At 36.5% G+C, this 23,148-nt stretch overlaps 1 protein-coding gene across 5 annotated transcripts in view; it reads left to right on the forward strand.

Annotated features, from left to right (window-relative positions):
- Positions 1-23,148, forward strand: part of NAALADL2 (N-acetylated alpha-linked acidic dipeptidase like 2) — a 394,159-nt gene that overhangs the window by 308,398 nt on the left and 62,613 nt on the right. For all 5 annotated transcript variants that reach the window (XM_085069057.1, XM_085069058.1, XM_085069060.1 and 2 more), the window contains one exon: positions 11,604-11,750. In XM_085069057.1, the coding sequence (XP_084925183.1) occupies positions 11,604-11,750 (147 nt within the window). The remainder of the gene's footprint in view (positions 1-11,603; positions 11,751-23,148) is intronic.

Here is a 23,148-nt window from a genome sequence, read left to right on the forward strand (position 1 = left end):
ATACCTATATAATAAATACCCAAATTTGGGAAGGAAAAAAAAATAAAAAGCCAAATTAAAATCCCAAACAAACACCTGAAAAGTAAAATCTAAAACTTAAGCTTAGGCATATTTATTGGCACAAACTTAGTAATGAATACCTTTGAAGTCTTTGAAACCAGGTGTGAGCAAAATCATTCCAAATCCATTTAAAACTGTGATAGTTTGAATAATCACTAGCATAAACTTGAACTGTTCTGGGGTTTGCCTGTTTGTTCATTCTCCATCTGTTTACTACAAGCATAATCTGGTGATGATATCTTGTCCAGTGTTAAAAAAAAAGATTAAACAGAGATACAAGGGAGGGGTTTGGGACACCATAAACTGGGAATGTGAAATTTCAAAAGTCATTTCAAGACAATTGAATAGGTGTGAATAATATCTGTATTTTCCAAATCATGCCTGAGGTTTGAATTAGTAAAGCAGTTGAGGTGCATTTCTGTTTATTGAGTCAAAGAGCCACAATTCCCATAGTATGACTGCTGTCTTGAAGTGCACACAGGATGGGACTTCACTGAGTATTACAGAGAGAAATGTTGCAGAAGATAATCTCAGATGTCAGGAAAAGCCAAAATGCAAGAAATAGTTTTCTTGGAGGTTCTGCAAAAAGCTTTCTTTTGGCAGCTAAAAGGTCATGCAGCTCCAACCTTTGTCTCCTGACAGAGCATTGAAAGAGATTTCAAAACCTGTTTTGGAGCTTTCTATTTTAACACTTCAAATGCTTTAAGTTTTCTTTCTAGAGGAGCCTTAGAATATTTAGGAGATCTTCTGACTTCTCTGCTTGTTATCACATCATCCTTGTCTTGATTAGAGATGTTATTGAATTATTACTTGAAAAAGGCTAAATGTTCACCTTCAGTAGGTAATCTGGCACTAGAAGGGAGTCTTTTACAAACAAACACCCCCTAAAAAATCAAATTGGCAATTCCTCTCAGTTCTAACACGTTCAATTTTTATTCCAACATCAGAATGATCTCTTCTAGTTTTAGTTGTAAATATTTTTTAAAAGTTGCACATTGAGTTCTAATTTATTACTATTAATTTTTTTTTCCATAGGCTTTTAAGCACCCCTAGGAAATCGTTGAATTCTGTGTCTGAATGGAAAAGGAAAACAATATTTAGCATTGGGATTAATAAACAGCTCATGGGTTTGTGAGAATTGAGATGCAGATGATCTTCCTGGTGTTTCATTAATTATCAGTGTCTGGGACAGAGAAGGAAGACATTTGCTACAATTCTGGCTAACTACACATTTTTAAATCACTTACTAATTTTCAATTTGAAGTCCACAAATATGTCCACAAACTTTTGTGGAAGAGTTGCCTTTAGTTTATTCACGTTTTCTACTACTGGTAATTATTTAATAAATATCTATTCTGAAATCTCAGTAATAATAGCTTTAGTTAGTTAGCTTTTAGTTTTAAAATTTCTGTCATGAAGTGACATGTCATGAAGTGTACTTTTTAAAATCCTTTAACTTTAGCAAGTTTTCATGTCATGTTTTTATTTAAAAAAATTAGGTTGAAATTCAGTAGGAGAGTAGGAATTTAAGCTAGTAGACAACATTAAAAAAATAATACAGAAATACTTAAAGTTTTTTTTTTTTCCTTTTCAAGTTGGGACTAGGATGCAAAGAATGGTTGTTTAAGGTCTTTTTAACTCTATAAACATAAATCCATAATTTACCTAATAATAAGTTTTGAACAAAAGAGAAATAAATGTTATATGGAATAGGCTGATATGATAGCTGGTGTACATGAACTCCACAGTACTATGGTGTTTTCAATTTCTGTCTTTCATGCTAATTGCAAAAAAATTGCTTCTAAATTAATTATTTTTAACAAACTTGTCTTGTATGCTCTAGTTTATTTTTTGTGCTTTGTTTATTGTGTTTGGTCTGCTTATCAAGCTTTATGCAATGATTAGATTTTTATATGAAACAAGTAGCAGTAGTTATTTGCAGCTGTCAGTCAAAATATTTAATTAACTCCAAACACCACAAAAGTATGATAAATCTTATTTACAAAATATGTTCAAGTAAGCTTGTAAAACGGTTGCCTGCACAGCTAAAATGGAACTGAATGTTCAGAATTGAGGGTGCTTTGGAACCAATTATATTGCAGTAGATATTTCTCTGGGGCTCGGGGGGGACAAAAAAAAATATAAAATCTTTTTCTCCCTGTAAATTAATGGATCATTGTTATCAATGAAACTAATGTGTAGGTTGCTTAGTTTGGGGTTTTTGGTTGGTTTTTTTTACAAAGGAAATGTGGATTTTATTTTACAGATTCCAAATAGGAGGTGTGATGAGGTGGAATGTGCATACAAATGGATTTGTAAAGCACCTTTGATGACACAAAAACAAAACTTAAAAGGGCTCCAAGCACTCATTTGATCCAACCCCTTGCTCTGTTGCAAAAATGATTTTCTCTGATGTGTTTCAGCTTCCAGTCTACATTATAAAACTTTCTCAGATAATCTGTGCTTGACTTCCATCCCAGTGCTATTTGGGATTATTTCTATCATTTATTGAAGTCACCACAGTTAAACAGTAACTTTTGTTTTCCCTTTCTTCCATGGGTGATCTTTATTCTTTTTTGGAACTTCCTTTTTCCATATTGAGCAAGAGCTATCTTTATACAAAGAAGAAAATTACACACTTTGTACACTGAATATCAGCTTCAGAGAATTGATACATCTTCCTCAAAGTTAATATAAAATTTAGTGTTTGAAATTAACTGGTGTGTCTCAGACAAGAAAGGGAAGTGAATTCTGGATTGGTTTTTACCCCAACTGATGTTTTTCAGATTAACTAATAGGAGTTTGTAAAAATTGAAGAAGACAATATAGGTCGCTTTCTCAGTCTTGCTAGATAAATACTATATTTTAAAATTTGCACAAAATCTAGAAGTTATTAAAGAGCTATGGCATCCTGTCAGGGAACTGAAGAAAAAACCTTGAATTGATTGTGCTGCAAAGTTTCCAGATGCCACAAGGCAGCAGAGCCCATGGTGTCCACAGTGAATTGCAGCTAAAATGAGCCTCGAGCTCTGAAATGGAGACCAAGGATGTTCCAGAAGCTAAAAGAGATAACATTGAGTCAACATCACAGAGGAGAATTGCAATGACCTCTGTAGCTCTAGATTGATTAATATTGATAATAACTCAAGATGAAATAAAGTGATAATTGATTTAAACAGGATTTAGAAGGAGGGTCATTAATGCCAGTCAGATTTTTTTTTTTTTCACAGAACGTATCTCTGTGTCATGAAAATTATTTTTAGTGTTTTAAAGGAATTCCGTGTTTATTTTATAAAGGTAGCAGCACAGACTTTTCTGTGGCATCTTCAGAGGAAGATTTCCTCTGGAAATCATGATAAAAACTGTTGTTTAGGATAATTACTAATCAGGTAGATTTCCAGTTTATGCAAACTGACTGATAAATCTTCAAAGGTATTACATGTCAATGGAGAACCATCCTGGAATAGAGTTCTTCCTAACATTTTTCAGACAGAAGCACTAAATTCAGTAATAGCCAACACCACCATTATTTATTGGATAGAAACTTGCTACTCACATGAAAACAACTGATCTCAGTCTAAGAATATTCCCTTTTTTTTTAAAGAAAAGGACAAAGTAGACAATATAAATGTCGTGTTTGGCTTCAGACCCACAGCTCTCAATTGTGGCTGAAAGGTTGTTATTAAATACATCTGAGTTCTTACATGTGATTTCTTATAGAAATGCAAACCATATCAACAGCCAGGACAATGAAAATCTGAAAATCATGTCCTGCAACTTCCAGGCTGTTTATAATTTGAAAATGTGTGTGTTTGTGCATATGTACGCTTGATTTTTTTACTGTGAATAATACTTGTGAGCTCAGGAAAACTATTCCTATCCATACAATTATTTGCATATACAATTATAGCAGTGAGGCCAGAGATACAAGCTGTGGCAGGTGGAGTGCAAAGAGAAAGATTTAATATTGAGGAAAAAATCAGCTCATGTTTATGGGATTCAATAGCTTTAGTCCATTAAAATACATTGGGTTGTGAAGTAAATTTTTTCCACACTGCTGGCTAGAATCTGCACCTTTGAAAATTCATGTGGATGTTGTATTATTTAGTATTCTCAGAAATATATATATATATATATATATATGTGTGTAGCATTCATTAGTCTTCCTTAGCAGAGTAAATAGCTTTAGATTCCACTTTGCTGGATTTGTCAATTTGTGTTCTCAATTTGTTCAGTGCAAACATTTCTCCCTTACAGAGTGTGTGTGCATTGTTTCAGAAAGTTCAGTTTTATTGCATCGAAATTAGCATTTGAAGATCGGAATTTGGAGGATTAAACCTGAAATACAATGTTACAGATAGTTTCCTTAGATTATATTGTGCAGTGATTAGAAGCTATCAGTTTTCTGCATTATAGAACTGTACTAATGAGTTCTGAAATAAAATACATTATCAGCCTTTCTGGGATTTGCTTGCTTGCTCTGAAAAAGCATTGACATGTCCCTGAAACCTTGTTAATAAACTCCACATTTTCTTGGTGAAATTTAAATGTGTTTTTAGTCCTGTAGCACTTGACAGCACATAGAAATTACAATATCCCTGTTCAGTGCTACACTTAGGTTTTGGAAATATCTCAGATAATAATCTTGAGTCTCAGAGCACAAAGAAGCACATAATTTAGATGGATGATGAGTTTTGGATAATAGCTGCCTACTTTGTGTTTTGTTGAAAATCTTTTCCAAGTTCCTTGGACTAGATCAGATTCGTGTTAAAACAAAATGTCAAACCAGATTCTAGTTAAAATCACATTTTATTCAAGTAGTTGTCTTCTCCCAAGCCTTAATATTTCATAGTTCTTGAAACCAAGTTCAAGTGAACTTCTATGGAAATCAGAAAGAAAAGGTCATTTGACCTCCTGGCTTCCCTTTCTCCAGATTTTTCTCTTTTCCTTTCCTCACTACTGTTGTTTTCCTGTACAGAGGCAATACCAAGGGCACTTTCTTAGGGTTTAAGTAGATAAAAGTTGGATAAATCCAGTCAGGAAAAGAGTATTGCAGTACCCCGTTGCTGTAAAAATAGAAACATTTGACATCTTTTGGATCATTTAATTTATCTCGCAGTGGAGCCTGGAGAACTGCATTTGTGGTGCTGACACACTTTAATAAATCTGCTTTCTGATTATCTTTCTGAAAAATTCAATTTCTACAGATACTTGATACCTTAAGTGCAAATACTGTTATTATACCACTTGCTCAATTCCCCTTGAAATCCAGAAGAGGTTTTTATATGAAAAACACGATGGTAGTTTATTGACCTTCATAGTCTGTATGGAGCAGTGGGAGTGACTTTCCATCCCAGAGACTGAAAAACAGGTTTTGTGTGTAGCTGGGAGGGATTTGTTCATGCATAGCTGCTGCTGAGAAGTTTCAGTGTCAAACCACAGGTTTCAGGGCAAGGGAAAGCTTTGTCAGCAGGAAATTCCTTTGGCTTTGTTCCAGGCTGGTGCCAGGAGGGAATATTTGCCAGAGTTTACCCTAATGTGTCAAGAGAATTCTTCCGGAGAATTACGTCTGATTTTCAGTGTTCTGCACCAAAAAAAGTTACTCCATTAGTGTGTATTACAATTGAACTTACTCTGGTCTTTGATTACAGTAATAAAGCAAGAGATTTTAAATGCAAATTTCTCCCCCACTTTAAAAACCTGCTATTGAATACCAGGGTGAAAAGGCTTAAGAACCATTAAGTCCAGACAAGTTCTACTTTTTACATAATCAAAAACCAGATTGACTGCATCCTTTAATTACAAATGCAACCATTCCATGCTCAAAAATTGTTTGTATTCAAAACTAGATCAAAAAACATAAGCTCTAAAGGCAAAAAGCATATAAAGTTTTCAGTGTGTTCAGCGTTGGGTATGGAAAGAGGTTCCCTGTTAACATATATTTTCTGGCTTGTCCCTCATAATGGAATACAATTTTAAGCAGTTTTCTGAAATTTATCATCAATAAATGTAACTCACTGAGTAGTGAGTGGTTATGGAAATTCAGTCTTTAAAGTCACTTTACCCAAAGTGCTGGGGAGTTTGCCTTTACCTTTGCTGATGAAAAAATATGGGAGAAGTTATAATGCAGTATTTTCTGGGGTAAGTGTATGCTTTGGAGAAACACATCTGCCAAAGGTGTGTGCAGCAGTTTCTCAATTATTATTTTTTAAACCTCATAACTCTGTATTTTTAAGGTACTTGGAGCTGCTGATGGCATTCCAGTTGCAGTCTTGCCACTTAGATAATTCATGCTATGTAATTTTAGCTTTAAATATTTGATTGCTCTGAAATTCTCTTATCAAATGGGAACATACCTGCTTGATTTTTACCTTCCTTAAAAAAGCCATTAAAATTCCTAGCAGTTTGTATTGGGTGTTGGCAACAGGTATATCTGACTCAATGAGGCATAGGACTTCAATTTGGGTACAGGAAGGGAAAATGTAGTTCAGAATCATATAACAAGCATCAGGAATCAGAGAGAGGCTGTCAGTAGATAAAGTTAAATGTAGAAAAAGTGCAGGATAGAAAATTAAATTTACACTATATAATTTTTTACTACCTTGCTTTTGTATTTCTTACCAGTTTGATGTAAATTTTGCATCTAAAATGTGATTTAGTCCTGTGAGCTACCATTTGTTTTAAAGATCTTACACTGATGGTCATATTTTTTTTAAATACAAGACAGTTATTTAAAAGTATGCAAATGCTGCCTAACAGAAACCAAAGCCCTGAACAAGAATTACAGGATTAAGTTTGTCTCATGTTTCCTAGCTGTAAACTAAATAAAAAATAACTCCAGTTTGCAAAGTAGTACAACATATAACAATATATTTAATTTTTTTTGCTCTAAGCATAGATATTTCTCCATTCTTTGTTTTATAACCACTGGTATTGTAATTTCCCAATTTTTTCAGGAAGTCACCATTAAAATGCAAAAATTCCCACCACACACAACTGGAGTTTTATTATTGGCAGCTTGTGTTGCTTAGGTAAACTGACTTTTTCTTGGGTCAGTAAAAATCTGAATACAATATCAGAACTGGGTCTTGGCTAACCTTGGTTTGACCTGACCTTTGGAAAGTATTGTGTTTGTCATCACTTTAAGTTTCTTCTTCCCCTCTGGGTGAAAAGGTCTTTCTGTCATGCAGAATACCTGCAGGCTTTTTCAAAGAACAATTAGTTTTAAGCCATGTAGTTTAAAAAGGCAAATTTTTCTTGTGAAGATGCAGTACTGCCTTCCTGCACAGCCTGAAAAAATATGTTTACTCCTGGAATTTCCAGGTGTGGTGATTTTGGGTAAAGAAAACACAGAGTACTTTGGTGAGTGGGGAATTTTTCAGTGTGATCCCTGGTGATCCCTTGCAGTGATCTGTTTGAGAATCACCTTCACTGTCATGAATATCAGAGATTTCAGGTGATGCCCAATTCCTTGTCCCTGATGACTTTAAACATAATTCTTTGGAGAGGTGTTTTTCCCAAGTGACAAGTTCCTCTCAGTGGAATATGTGTGTGCAAGGAACATCTCTCACTTCACTGTGGTAGTACTGAAGAACCCAAACTAGGAGTGATTTCTGAGAGTTAAATTTCTCTTTTCTGTGACTGATTTTGCAAATCTTCAGCATTTCAGACCAGAGTCTTCATGTTGTCCTTAAAGATCAATAAATAATATTTGTATTTTAGATATTTTCAGTAAAACTTCATACACCTTTAAATGAAAATATGTATAAACTGGAAGGAAAAAAATGCTAGGAAACTAAGGAACCAACATTTTATTCATTTTAAATGAATTATTTAAATCTTAATATAACATTAATTAAATGCAGCAAGGTTTAGTCACTCTACCTCATAAGATTTCCTGGTGTAGTTTTAATCAGGTAATCAAATGATTGCATTGTATAAATAGGCCAACACATCACATCAGTGGTGTGTAACATTCAGGCTATTTAAACCACAACTACTCTCCATCTATAGCATATTAATTATCACCAGCAGATTTAGATTTTCTTTTCTTACACAGGGAAAGAATGAGTGAATATGATTTAGAATTATTTTTATACACATGCTTGAATCATGTCAGTTTGATAAGCCTCAAAATTGGGGAAATGCTGTGCATTTAATTTTTATGGAGTTGTTTTGCTCTATGATGTTGGGCAAGGCAGAAATATTAGGTACCTTGCTTGTCTTTAGTTGATTTGAAAAGCACTTTGAGGGCTATAGGGCAAAATGCTGTATTAAATCTTCCTAATAATTTTATGAAAGCTGGTTTGCATTAATAGCAATATATATAATCAATCAATAAAGACAGAGAGGAGAGCAGGGTGTTTATAGCCAAACCTGGTAGTCAGCTGGGAGAAAAGAGAGAAGTATGCTTGCCATAGAATTAATACAATTCCTAGGAACTCCATGAGTTTTTCTTCAATAGCCTTTGGCAATCAACTAATAATATTTTCTAAGAACCATCAAGCTTTCTGTCACTGCTGCTATTTGCCAGAGTGTAGCAGGTGTTTGTAGATGAGAGACACAGACCTGAGAGTCCTTTGCTCTGCAGCTTCTCTGCTTTTACTCCCTGTTGTTGTTGATGTAGCACAACATGTTTACAGGAATAAAGGTGCTAATCTGTTTCTCTTTCTGTTTTTACAAGGTCTGTGATGAATTTAATAAATTCTGTAGCTCTTTCCTTAGATGATTTTACTTCATCTGGATGGTCTCATACTTCAGGTCCTTCAATGCATTTGCTTTGCACCAATCCCTACCACAGGTGGTGATTCAGCAAAGAGATTGATTATTCATGAAGAATAAGCTTCCTTGTTTTAGTCCTGAAGCTGGGATCACTGATATATTGTAGGAATAGCTGGGCATTCTTTACTTGCCCTGTTGCAAGCTCCTTTCATGTTTTAATCCTTTTTCAAAAGGGGGTAATGTTTTAAGTTAAGCTGGAGTTGAGTAAAAAAAAGTAGCAAGCAGAACTAACTAATAAGATCTGCAGTGAAGTACCACTTGATTATACTTTAAATGTGTCAGATCCATTTTAGAGCATTAACTCAAATTAAATGTATTTAATTGGCCATATGGTACTCTTCACTTCCTCAGATTTGTAACATAAACCTGTAACATGGTGCTAAAACCCAAAATGAGCTCCAGAGAAATAAAATTATTCGATTACGAATATCATGTAAATCCTTGCCCTGACTTGAAGCACTCCTTGATTACTGGCTAACCAGTGGATTGGTTTGCTTCCAGTCTGAAGGGAGAGCTTGACTGAGACTGTGGAGCCCAGCCTGAGAGCTGAGTGCTCAAAATACAGCCACTCTGTGTTTTTCCTCTGAGGCTAAGCAGCTGAAGAAATAAAGTTTGGCTACTCTACAACAGGGAGTTAGTCGTGTGTTGCTGGTAATTTGTTATAGATACATTTAAAAAGATTTCTTTTTAAACTAATTTTATTAATTGTAGAACATTATTATTCCTTAAGTCCATTAGTTTAAGAAAACATTTCATGTGTTTAATGAATGCAAAACACACTGTAGGAGCTTTGCAGTTGTTACCAAGGTCTTGAAGAATGCTGGTGTTGTAGAGTCTGCATAACAATAAAAACAGATTGGAAGAGCACAGTGTCTTGCATGTAAAATATTCTCCCATATTTTTTAGTGCTGGGATAAATATTTATTGTTAAACTTGTCATTATCACAGGCTTGTGTGTCACAACAGTGAAAGTGGAATAAAGCAGTCAAACTCTCAAAATGCTGTACTATTGAATTGAACACTGTTGTCATAAAAATATTAGTCCTATACCATCAAGGATGGTGATGTAAAACCCCCAAAATATCATATTTTATCAGCCTCTTAACAAAATCTATAAACACTTCATATGTGAACTTTCATGCATAAGGAAAAACAAACTTCATTGTTGCTATAGGAAGACATCTCTTCAGCTCCTGGCAGGCTGGTAGAAATGAGGGTTGGTGGATATTCAGAATTAACTGTCAAAAGCTGTATTTCACATCATTCTAGGAGCCTTTAAATGTTAAAGGAAGAACAGACTACTCATCATTTGTGAAACTTGACCAGCTGTGTTGGGCAGGGTGAAGTGAGGAGATTAATCCATGCTGCACAGGAGAGCACTGGGTGATCCTTAATTCCTGGAAGGAGCAATGGATCTTTTGCACAGCTACATGCAGAAAGTCATAAACACAGCTTTTTGTGTGCTATGCAGTGGTCTGAAGTGGAAAAGACTTAAAAACACCTTTTGCACAAGTATATAGTTTGGATTTCTGCTGTTTCTTCTTTTTGGATGGACCGTGAACAATTGTGGGTATATGTAAGAATGGCAGGAGCAGAAACATTTAACAGATTAAAAAAGAAAAAGGAGTAATACAACCACCTTTCAAAATTACTTAGGAAATGGAAGCTATTTCTTGAAGGTATTTTAAAATAATTTTCTGTGAGATTCTGCAGCCTTTATTTAAACTGTGTAATATGCAATTGCATTCTTCGTAACACTGAAATGAAACTGTGAAGCAATAATTATGCTAATTTTGAAATGGAAAAATACCAAGATTTGTCTCTGTCTAACATTTTCTTGATAACCTCGGAGACTTTAATGTACAGAATTTGCTGTATTTTCGGGTTAAAGTAGAACCAATCTTAGGCTATTCTTTTAGAAAGCCTATAATTTTGTAGGTAGAGGTGAGGAAGTTATGTTATACTTTATAGACTGTTAACTAAATGCAAATAATCTCCAGTACTTCAACTTCCTAATATTCTTGAAAAGAATCCTAAGTAGCTTATTTGCTATAATAGATGTTGAAAGCCTTTACGCCTACTGTTTATTAAGTGTTTAATTACCTGATAGATTTAAAAGCTACACAAGTATGTAGTGCTCAGTCTGGACTTGATTTCCACTTTCCATATTTATTACAGTTCTGTTGCTAAGATTTCACTGTTAAATACTTACGTGAAAGAAATACAAAGATTTCACTGACTAGAATTTTTTAAAGCAACTTGCACAGCAAATGTGTATAACATAGCTTTAGCCTTTTAACTCTGTTTTTTTCTTAAGCCCTACTTTGCAATTGTGGGAAATACTTTACATTGCCAGCATTTCAGAGACCAAGGATAGATTGAATATGATAATCTCATTCAGCTTTCTGTTGTGGCAGAGCATGCTATTAACTGAATTTTAAAAATTTATTCCTTAGTAGCCATTAAAGACCTCAAAATTTTCCAAAAGGCACCACGATACCCTCTAATCTCCTGGCCAGCTTGGGACATTCCATGTCTCTTGATTCTTCTCTTGCCTCTCCTGCCACCTCAGTTAGATAAGAATTTCCTTGTTCTCTGAAAGACTCAGCCAGGTTTTGTTGCAGCAAAACTTTGTTCTCTGCTGTGTTCAACATGCTTCAACCCAAAGAATGCTGTTTGTTTAAATGACGTATTGCTACAAGTCTTTAAGAATCTGGTTCCCAGTAATTAAGTAGAACTTTGATTTGTTTTTGTTTTTCCAGAGCCAGAGCTTCAACTGTGTGGAAAAGACTAGATGTCCAGGATCCAATGTGAGTTCTGTGCAGATCCAGGGAGATTCAGACTATTTCATCAACCACCTCGGAGTTCCTGCCGCGCAGTTCTCTTACGAGGACATCAGAGCATCTGAGGTAGCTATAACTAAAAATGGACAAACTGAAAATAGCAGAAAGATAGAATTATGTTTTCTCATCTCCTCTAAGAGCATTTTTTTAGGTCTTCACAGGATTACCACAGAGCTTCAAAGTGACTGGTTTTGTAGGGATATGGTATTCAAAGAAACAGATAAAAATTGGAAGACCTTATGTTAAAAATGTTAATACTGCTGAAAGTATTATAGGCTACATGTTATCTAACCCACCTTTTCAGACTGTTTTCATCATGGAGGAAACAGGTATTGATGTGTATTTTTTTTTACTGCACAGTATCATGAGACAGCAGATAATTCATTCAAAATGAATTTTATATCCATTTTCATACCATGAACAAAATATGATTCTCTAGTGTAAGCATTGGTGGTAAAGATCTGTATGCATGATTGGAGTTTTCCAGACACCAAGTTCTTTTACAGCCCATCAGCCTCTGCAAGGAGGATGGAAGAAGCATTTTATGTCGTTTGGAGTTCAGGTTGGAATTGGACACAAATAAATTGTTAGGCAAGTTTGTCCTTCCTCAGCTTTCACTACTGTAGCTGGACAAAGTCAACTCACCCTCAGTTGGTCATCATTAATTTCAAGGTACAAAAGGCATGAGAAAAGGGGTGTGTTTTTGTGGAAGTGTAATGTTGCACTGACTTCACAATCCCTACATTTCCTCTCTTGCACTGCCCTCATGTCCTGTGTACATTTCTTGCCAAGCTGAGGAGCAGAGCTGAGGCTGGGTTGAGCTGGGATGTTTCCTGACACTGCAATGCTAATAAGGTTCTCTTTCACATGTGCAAAACAGAGTTGTGCCAAATACGGAGCGTTGCTGTTGTTGTGTGTATTAAAACAGATTAAGTCAAGAATTTATATAAATAAGGAGACTTCTGTTTCTAAACATCATGGCAGCTCTCAGGCAAAGTTTTCTGCTTCAGATTAAACACAAGGTAAAGGCTGTAAGGAAAATCTGAAGGCAGAAGACGTGTGAATGCAATGTTTATGACAGGCTTGTGGTCCAGAGGAATTTTTGTTGTCACTTAGCAGCTATTCCACATAGTTTTCATTCAAGATCTGTGTATATGCAATATATAGAGCATGAGAAAGAATCTGCAAAGTTCAATATATCAAATCAGTAAGAATTCCCCAGCAGTATTTACAATATGAACGCTGAAGCTTCCTTTGGCTATTGTCTACTTTAATCCAGAGTTATTCTTCATGTTCAGTTAACCTTGTTAATGTGCTTTTTTGTCTCTCAGAATGAGTCATCAATGTAATTAAAATCATAAAAGAAAATATTTCCATATTTGCTTAAACATGACACTGTAAATTTGGTTCTTTGTTAAAAACACAGCTTTTGTCCTTCTTGAAAAATCATTTCCTAGAAATAAACTTGGTAAATGTAATCAGCAGTCTTGAAGTAAACGTACTGCACTTCTCAGACTGCAGGAGACCTTGACCCCATGAGATCTGTTTTATCTGAGAAATAAATCTGCTTGGCAAAATGTGTAAATTTCTCTTTGCAAAAGGATGAAATCTTTCCCTAAAAGTGAAGTTACACAGAATGATTAAATTTGGATTATTTGCTGTATCTTTGTTATTTATTGTACAGGGTTGTTAACAGGAGATAGGCTCATTGTCTCTCTGTGTTCTATCAGGCAAGCAATCTGTTTATCCTTTACTGCTTATTGCCATTGTTTATTGTGGGTTCTGTTTATTGACAGATATTATAAGGCAGACAAATTACTGTGTGTTTACACCTGTATTAATAAACATTGTAGGAATTTCTGTTATCCAGGTTAGGGACTGATAATAATCTGTTGGTTTACAGGGAGGGATTTTTGCTTGTTTATTTCCATACAGCTCTTTAAACTATGCCTCAGCTTTGTGAGTTTCATTGCACAACAAGATTTGGGAGAACAGGTTTCAGCAATGGACTGTTCTGACATCTTTTTGTAAGCTATCATTTTGCCAGGTCGGTTTCCTCTTCTCTCTCTCTCTCACTGCTGTGACCTACTCAGGAATCTCTCTTCCTTTGGAATATACATGAGTTGTTTATTTTACCCACCTGTCAGGCAGCATGCACTGCCAGGTAAAACTGATGCTGTCCCACAGTTGAAAAAACCTGGTTTAGAGCTAAAAAGCCCAAGACCTGTGCTTGTGTTGTGCCTGCAGAGCAGCAGCTCCAGGTCAGCAGCAGAACTGCATTCCTTGCACAGCCGGTGCGATGCCAGTCTGCAGAGAGGAGGCTATAAAAGCTTTCATTGACAGCAACCTGAGGAGTAAATACGAGGAAATAAAAGCTGTAAGAGGAAACATTCAGGCCAGAAGAGTAAGTAAAACTCTCTGGCTTGAAATTACATAATACAGTGAGCCACAGCCTCGGGGAGGTTAAATCTGCCTGGCAAATGCCCGTGGTCAGGTCTGTGAGCCAGTAAAGTGCATTCTGAGAATTCAGCTGCTGCTGTAAAAGTGCACTGGGTGAAATGCAGCTCGTTTATTCACTAGCAGAAAATATGCAGCATTTTAGTCTCAAAGTAAGTAAACTTGGAAGAATTTCTCAAGTGGAAAAAAACATTATATTGCCCCAATTTCCAGGGATTCTCTTGCAGTTACTGAAGAAAGCCTTCCTCTCCTCCTTACCTCTGGTGCACAGGCTTTTCCTCCACATGGGGGTCACATTCTGATTTGTCATGTGCTAGGAGACAAGCTGATCAGATTTTCCTAGTACTGCTGATTATTTTGCTTTCAGGAGGAGCTATGCCATTCAAGGTAATGACTAGTGTGCATCCAAGTGACTGTAGAGCCCCCAGAGAGAGATCCAATGCTGATTTCAAATCAGAGCTTCTCTGCTACTGAAAGCCATGATTAGTCCATCTAATCTATCATGTATTAGTCCTCTAATCAGTGTATTAGTCCTCACCTCAGCAGAGAATAGTGTTAGAAACATACTCACTTAGCATTACAGCAACAAGGAAGGGTAACATAAACCAAGAGAGATGTTAAATCAAAGGTTTAGTCACTCTCTGTACTGCATAAAAGCTGGATATCAGTCAAATTACTCAATTGTATGAGCATTGTTACAGCAGAAATAACCTGGAGCAGGTGAGTAAATTCTGATTTTTTTCCCCATGTTTGGACTATATCTGTGCTCTTGAAAATATTAGTCAGGTTTGTATAACTGTATTTTCAACCCCAAGAATGGTGTGACAGGTATAATGCATACATACCTTCCATAGTGATAGAAAATACATACATGTGACAGACAACAGGCCATAGTTGCATTTTTTGTTTCATGGAAGCAAACAGAGAAAAGTAGCTTTTAAAAGATCTGTGTTTGAAAGTGTGGAACTGTGCTTCTTCCCTGAAGAGAAAAGGTCCAACCCCCTAGTTACAAGTTAATTTATTTTGATTGTGTCTTTCATAGCACAGTTTTTAGCATAGCTGCTTAAGTCCTGGAGCACAAGTACATCACAGAGTGAGAAAAAGAGCCTTGCTGTGGCTGCCTAATGTTTGGGTAGTAGAGAAAATACAAAGTGGGTTTTCCATGGTTTCAGTCAGAGATTTGATTGTTTCTTCAGCGTTGTAACTCAAACACCATTGAACTCTTCAGAATTTTGAGCTCCATTACTTGCAAACTTATGCTGGTACAGGTGTATGTTGAGCTTTTTTCAGGATGGAAATTAACTGTTACCATCCATTTGTTTGTCATTGCAGTCAGCAGTTTCATGAGGAATCCATTTTTTAAAATTTGAGTTGGATGATTTCCCATATTATCTGCATATTGTTCACCCTTCTCAGTGCATCCTATTACAGAATTATTCCTATCTGATAACACAGAATCTTAAATCCCCTCCAGGATAATGTGGTTGGTAGGTTACATCAACATCAGCAGCATCATTTTGTTCGGGAGAGAAAAAATTACTGCACATGCACATTATTAAAAAAGAAAACCAACTTACCCTTTTTTTTCGTTATTTATTGATGGACACATAATCATCATGAAACATTTCATAGTAGATGTCCACGTTTGGGTATGCAGGGCTCACAGAACATTTACTTTTACACCTAGACCATAAAAGTTGTTTTCCGTATCTTCACTCTAACTTAAGTACAGGCAGGAAGTATAAAAATTACCTGTCACATTATTCACAAGCTAGACCAAGGTACTGTAATACCATGGACCACTAAGCTAATTTAGAAGAAAAATGAAAAGAGGTTTCTTTATAGAAGGCATTTGTATGTAATATATGTAGAAGAGTTTAGAATTTTGACAGTTTGAGATTGTATCCTCTTTAGAGAGAATGCATAATGATTTTTATTTCTGTTGAAATATGCATAACTTTCTGAAGGTAACTTTCAACTTTCATTAGAGCCCTTAAAAGTGATTTTCACCCACACTGGTGTAAAACAGAGGGCACTAAATCTTAACTCTTCAGTGAGTGTGGCTTCCCAGTTGTTTTTACCATCAGCCTCTGCATCCTCCCTCCCACCCCATCCTGCCCTCTTTTCTTCCTTTTGATTACTCTTTGGGGAAACTTACTGCAGTTTCTTGATTTCGGTATTTACATGCTTAGACTGACACGTTGTGCACTTCTCTCAAAAGAAATCAAAAGCTTTCCAAGATTTCTTTGTTATGAGAAAAGAAACAGAGGAGTTGTCCTTGATGGAGAGAAGTTAGGGTCTAGTTTACAAAAAAGAACTCCTTGTGTTGCAAGCTGCCTTTTTCTCTTTGATGTGTTTATGGTGTAGAGGGAGGGCTTAGGCAGCTTGGAGTGCTCTGCAGTGCATCTGCCTTGGATCTGTTCTGAAGTGCACAGGAAGCTGCTGTTTGAACCCCAAACACATTTTTTTTTTAAATGGATCTGTATGTAAAATTACCGTGGCTCTGTGGAAGGCAGCAAGGTCTGTGGTACAGTTTGAACTCCACAAATGCAGCCTTGTACCTGTGTGTGCACATGGAGAGCAAACCTGAGGAGTCCTACCTGTGGTACTCTTCACTAAGAGCTGGTTTATCAGTAATATATTCATTGCTCAAACAGTTCCAGTGCTTAAAATCAATCCACTGTTACGTTCTGAAGTTCTGGATCTCTGTATTTTCTGTGCAGTTATCTCACCATTGTGCATCACAGCATTAATCTCATTGTTACTCCATATAGAGATCATTTTCTCCTTTGCTTCTGCTGGCTCCTCCAGTCTCTTTCCAGCCAGGAAAGAGTTAGTATGGCCACATACATAGTTTTGAGATTTCTGATTGACTGTTTGGGTTACCTACAGGTGACCAGGCCCTTCAGGTAAATGTTCTGCTCTTTTCTTATGTTATTATTTATGTCCTCCTTGATTAAGTGTCACAAGTACCAATCAATTTAGGAGAATTAATTTATCAAGAATTATTATTAGAAGCATCATGGCATCATTTTCTCAGAAGGATCAGGGCAGACCATATACAAAGACAATGGGCTTAATTCAGCCTTAGCTGAATTAAAAGAGAACTCCAGGGCCTGTGGCATTGCTGTGAATGTCCTTGGGAGAGTCTCAGTGCTGGTTCTCTGAGTCTGTAATTCCAGGGAGGTTCTTACCCCAAACAGAAGCCATGTGTCTCTTTTTGCATCTGGACTAGTCGGGAATTTGCATAATAGCAGTATTTTGTTGTGATGAACTGCAATTTGGTAGCTTTTCCATCTGAAAATACAGCTTTGCACGGCTCCCCTCATTCCCTGTTTTAGTTCTCTTTTCTCCCTGGCACACGTTAAATTTTTTAAGGAAATAGCACAGCTGGTAGTTGCCCATGGGGAGTTCCTGGAGATGTTTCATGCCTGTATGAAAGAATCAAAATACCAGTGTGCTTAGTACACCAGAAAGACTTTGCAAAGGAGCAAATGTGTATCAGCCTCAGGACAGTTTCATGGGAACCCAGGACTCCCTTTCCTGAGCTGCCTCGGGAGAGTTTGATGCTGTTGCACGAGAGAGTTTATTAACTATGTAGTGGAACTTCAGGGGCAACAAGGTGTAGCAATGAGATTGGGTTGTGTCAGGGTGGAGAGAGAGGTTAATTTCTGTTTGTGCACAAGCAGTGAGCTGCCAGTGTGTAACCAGGAATAGTTCCAGGAGCCCCCAGCAGGTTCCTTGGGACTAACTTGAAGGCAGATCCAAACCACAGCTGCCTTTCTGACTTACAGACCATGCTGTCTTTATAGCAGCTACACTTCTCTTTATTCATACTGATTTTTTTCTGACCAATGTGTTTTTTCTGTCTCTAGGATAAATTAGTGGTTTTTAATTTCTGAGTTCAGTCAGGGGTTAGTGTAGGACTCACCAATAATTCATTAATTCATTAGTCCATCTGTTCATTCGGATGCTAATTGAGTTGAATTTGGTAGTGAGAGCATGGTGAAATTGTTAAGGTTAATGACTCGGTGTTTTACAAGACAAAATGCATTTGATGTTCAATTGATTGCTTGAGCTGTTTTATTGAATAATATGAATATTTAGCTACTTAATTTCATGGAAGAGCATCTTTGTTATTGCACTAATGCTAGTGAAACTGATGACGTCCTCATCAGTTTGGATACAAGACTCTGCTCCAAAAAAATCTGTCTGGCCTCACAAATCCCAGGGCTTTGATATCCCAAACATCACACAGTGCATCCAGAAGGGGAAAATTCTTCATGTAAACTTGCCTTATGGTATGAAAACACAGAGCTTCTTCAGCATTCATTCACACTGCATGAGTACATGTTGTTGCTGTAAACTCTGTCCTGGCAGATTGTCTCAGAGGCTCTTCAGTGTCTTGGAATTGACTGAGAACTGTTGAAAGTCAGTGGAAGAAAGACTGGGAGTTAAGAGGATCAATGGGATATGTGAAAATGTGAAAAAATTGTTTAGACACCTATTAATTGCTTTGTTTTGAATCATCTAGTTACTGAAAATATGTATTATCTGAGGACAGATGTCACTGAATTATCTGTTCTCCCTGGAAAATTAATTGGCCTGTTGTATTCATGGTAATGTTTTTTCACTGTCCTTCTGAGTGGCTAAATTCAACTGACCAATTAAAAATCTTCTGGTAGAATATCTGGAGAAAGTATCAAAACTTGTCAGTAGATAGAATAGTGTGACACTCAGTTTTGTCTTTAATACTTGGGGGAAAAAATTCAGATCACTGGACAATGAAATAGCTGTGGTTTGAGTAATTGTTGAATTCTCTGTGATAAATTTCCAGTAGTTGATATATCTAACCATGTCCATTAAAGAACTAGTTAATAAGGCTTTTGATAAATAAATACTGTCTTGAAGACTTCATTAATTTTAGCAAAAGACAATTTTTATTCTTTCTGCAAGGTGGTGAGCCTCCCACCTACACAACATCTGCCTAGTGTCTAACATCAGATCTCTTCATTCAGTGTAACAAATACCTATTTGAGCACTAAAAATAAAAGCTGAAAATAGGAAGCATTGAATCAGGAAATAAAAGCATTGTGATTGATAATATTTGTGATTGTGAAAGACATTGTTTCTGGGGTTCATGACTTCCAGCAAGACATTTTTAGGGTGATCTTCCTGGAACTGCATGTTTCTGCATAATTTGGATGCTCACAATTCGTCATAAAATATTACAAAATGTTGCATCCTTCACCCAGCACATCCAAGAAAACCTCTTGTCTCTTAGATGTAGTGAATCTGAACTGAGCTTCCTGTTTTTAACTTTTTGAAACTTTGGGAAGATCCTCTATGAGGTTCCAGATTTCTGACTTGGGCCACTTCCTCCTGCCTAAACTGCTGATTCTGCTTCCAGTGTGAAAAGCACCAAGGGAAAACTGCAGAGGAATAAAGCTAGGCAAGCATCCTGACATCTTCCCAGTTGTTTTCTTTGTGCTGCAGTCTGTGAATTTATAGCTTTACAGTGATTAGTTCAATTCACTTACTAACATAAGGAAGAAAACATTAAATTAAAAGAGATGAGAGAAATGTGCTTATATTCTTTTCCTTATGACTGCTGGCTGAGTTTTTTTTCTGGCTACAATTGAGTTGAATAATAAAATAACTTGTGCAGCAGTGATTCCAATTCTGCCTCTCCTGTATTCTGTGCAGTTTTCTTTTGCTCATTTTGTCCAGCATTGGGTAGCATTGCAAGGTCACTGCACATCTTTACTAGAATATTCAAACAGAAAATAGATATGCTGTTGTTTATTTTCTAAAAGGTTTTCAGTAAACTGAAATCGTGAAAATACCAAAAAAAAAAAAACCTCTTATCAGAAACTCTTTCTGACAAGCCCATTTTCCAGAGTAAGGGCATTCTCGACTCGTGTTAGGCTGTGGCAATTGCAAAGCCTTGCTTTATAAAAATCATTCAAAAGCACATATTTTATGTCTTTTGTTTCAGTGAAAACCAACTTTTACATCACTTTGTAATCCTTTGTAGATTTGAGGGCTGATATTTAATTAGATATTTAGAGTGTTTGCTACAAAGGGTAAAATCAGCCTGCTAGGGAGATGGAGAGGCAGGAGCTCTCCTGCATTCTATTTGCAGGATGTGGGCCTTTAGTGGTGAGAAATTCCATATGCAATACATTATGCCTGGTATTATTTCATCAATTCAATTTAACCCAAGCTTTAGAGAGCCATACTTTGGCTTCAGTCTGTTCTATTCTACATAATCCACTTTTTCAGCAAATCTGCTTCAGTCCTCAACACCCTCCCAAAGTAAATGTAATCCAGATAGCTGATGATAAGCCATATTTTAGTCTGTGAGGTACCTTTTCCATTACTGTCTTTTTGATCCTTCTTACAGTCAAACCCCTGGTTCAATCACCCTGCCAGGAGGTTAAAAAAAAAGGAAAATGGGGAAGAGATGGCCTTTTAGCCCAGGTGAGGTGAACCAGCTGTTTCTTAGAGGAATGCACTGGTATATTTTCTGCCAGGACACTGTGTGCCAATTGTTTGACTTAGGGAAAATGGAAGAAGGAATTAGTGAGAGCCTGCAGTGCAGATTTCAGAGGTGTTTTTGTTCTTCTCACTGCTCTCTTTATCTTTTCTCCTGACAGGGGTTTCTCATCATGCTATGACAATTTTTTGTCATTGTTGAATACAGATGCAGACAAGTCCTGATGCAATTGTGAAGCCTCTGGGTTTCTGGGGAATAGTTTTGGGCACTGCACAGCTTCAGTCTGTCAGAGGTGACTTCAGCCTCCCAGCTGCACCTGTGCCCAGGCTGATTCTGCAAATCTGCAGTGACAACTTTGTATTTTAGTGGCCAAACACTGCACATTTGAGTGTATTCCTCAGTTTTCTGTAATTCTTTTTGTGCTGTTGTACTACAAAAAGGCAGAAGGACAGAAACAGGTTTATAGCTCATAGGACACACATGGCATATATTTATATTGGACAGGTGACAGATCACAGTCTCAGTCCTGATGCAGCAAAAGCAACCCCTAAATTCTCATCTAAACATTATTCTTTGTTCTGTGTGAAGAAATTAAACATTTTTCTCTGCCCTTCCATCCTTCTTCTGCATATTTGCCTTGCAGGCTTTAGCAGTGTAAGATTAGCACATTTATACCTCCTGCCTACCTGTACAAATTTCAGAGGGATTTCTGCTCTCACTGCTTCCTCTCTGTTGAACCTTTCCTGGTGCCTTTTTTTTGTCATACTTTAATTTTGTGCAGCATAAAATTGACATGAATACTGACATGAATACTGAAGGGCAGTGCTGGCCTGAGTATGGACAATTCAGACAGATTAACAAGGGTGAAGTCAAACTGATGACAGAACTTTAGTCTAAAGACTGTTTTTCTAAACAGAGCATTATTGCTGAGTGGAGAAACCTCCACTGTCTGATACTTTCAAAGAATCCTCACCCAACACCCCCCAAAAAATAAAATAAATAAAAATCTGGAAATATTTGTGTATTATTCACCAGGTTAGGAACAGAAGAATGTCTTCATGTAAAACCTCAGGAACATTCAGCAGGCAAGAAAAAGCTGTTCAGGTGTGGAATGAGAGTGTATTAAGGAATTACTACTTACATAATTTGAGTCCATAAATGGAGAATTTCTCTAACTGGTAATTTTACTTTTTGTCAAGTAATAGTCAAGAAAACAGAATCTCTTGTGAGTTCAGCATCATCCTGGCCTAGTAAAAAAATTGTCACATGTATTCACAGACATACTTCTAAGACAAAGTGTGGTAAAATTCGATATTTTTAAAACTTTTTTTTTTATTTAATGACAGCAAAATAGATCTCTAAAGCATGTCTTGGTATTTATTCTGTTTTCCATTAAATCAGCAGAAGTGCTGTGGGATTTTATTAGTGATTTAAAATGCATTGGTTGAAAGTTGGCATATAAATTGAAGGTATGTTATAAGACAGTACACAAGGGATGGCAAATTTAGTGCCTTCAGAAGGTGAAACATTTTGTTCACTTAATTAGTTGAGGAAGGATAAGTTAAGTTAGAAAAATGAGTGTAGTAAATCAGAAGTGAATTTTAGTGCAAGTGTCCATCATAAATAAGCATGAGTAAGCCAGGTTTGGGGTTTTGAGAGATTTGCACTTGCATTTTCGATCTCCATTTAATTGATTCATAAATCAATTAATTACTGTCACAAGACCCGAGGGCAGCAGGAAATTGGGTTCAAATTAAAAAGAAAAGGAGGCAATTTGTTTTAAGATTGAAAGTTGAATGTTCAATCGAAGTTTAATCAGAAGTGACCCATTATTTGAAAAGTGGAACATCAATGTCTTTCTAATTTCACAGAATGTTTCGTTAAATGAGTACTGAAAAGCTCAGGTTAACTGATCATTCCAAAAGGAAGATGAGACTAAGGGAGGGTTTGGAAACTCACTTCCAAATATGTGTTGTACTTGTTCATTTCCCTTCTGAAGAGCTCTTAGAGCTCATGGAGAAACCAAATAATTTCTTTGGGAATTCAAGGATTGTTGGGGTGATCCTTTTTGGTTTGTAAAGTTTGTGTGATGGAAACATATAATCATATCAGAAGAGCAAATGTTCTTTATCCATTTGGGTAGCTGTGAACTTGAAGAAAAATCAACAGAATGCAATGAAAAGAGAAGGAGAAAATTTTCAAAGCATGCCTGGAAGTTGGGCCTCCTAAATTTTAGGATATCTCACAGTGGTCTGACCTTGAAAAGGTTTTTCTGTAATTTGGTACCATCTCCAGAGAATTCCCAGTGCATAGAAGACTCTGCCCTTTGTACGAAATGAGGGTGATGCTGATCTGGCTGAGACAAAGGTGGAGGATTTGTAGTTAGGAGTTGAGTGTGGGAGAGAATGAGGACAACAACTGCAGCTGTAGCTCCTAATGCCACAAAGCAAAACAAAATAATACAGTTGGTTTTAATGTTTTTGGATTAGAAAGTCTTTTTCTTGGTGT

This window comes from Lichenostomus cassidix, chromosome 9 (assembly GCF_008360975.1).
Source record: "Lichenostomus cassidix isolate B80296 chromosome 9, HeHo_3.0, whole genome shotgun sequence".
NCBI classification, from domain to species: Eukaryota; Metazoa; Chordata; class Aves; order Passeriformes; family Meliphagidae; genus Lichenostomus; species Lichenostomus cassidix.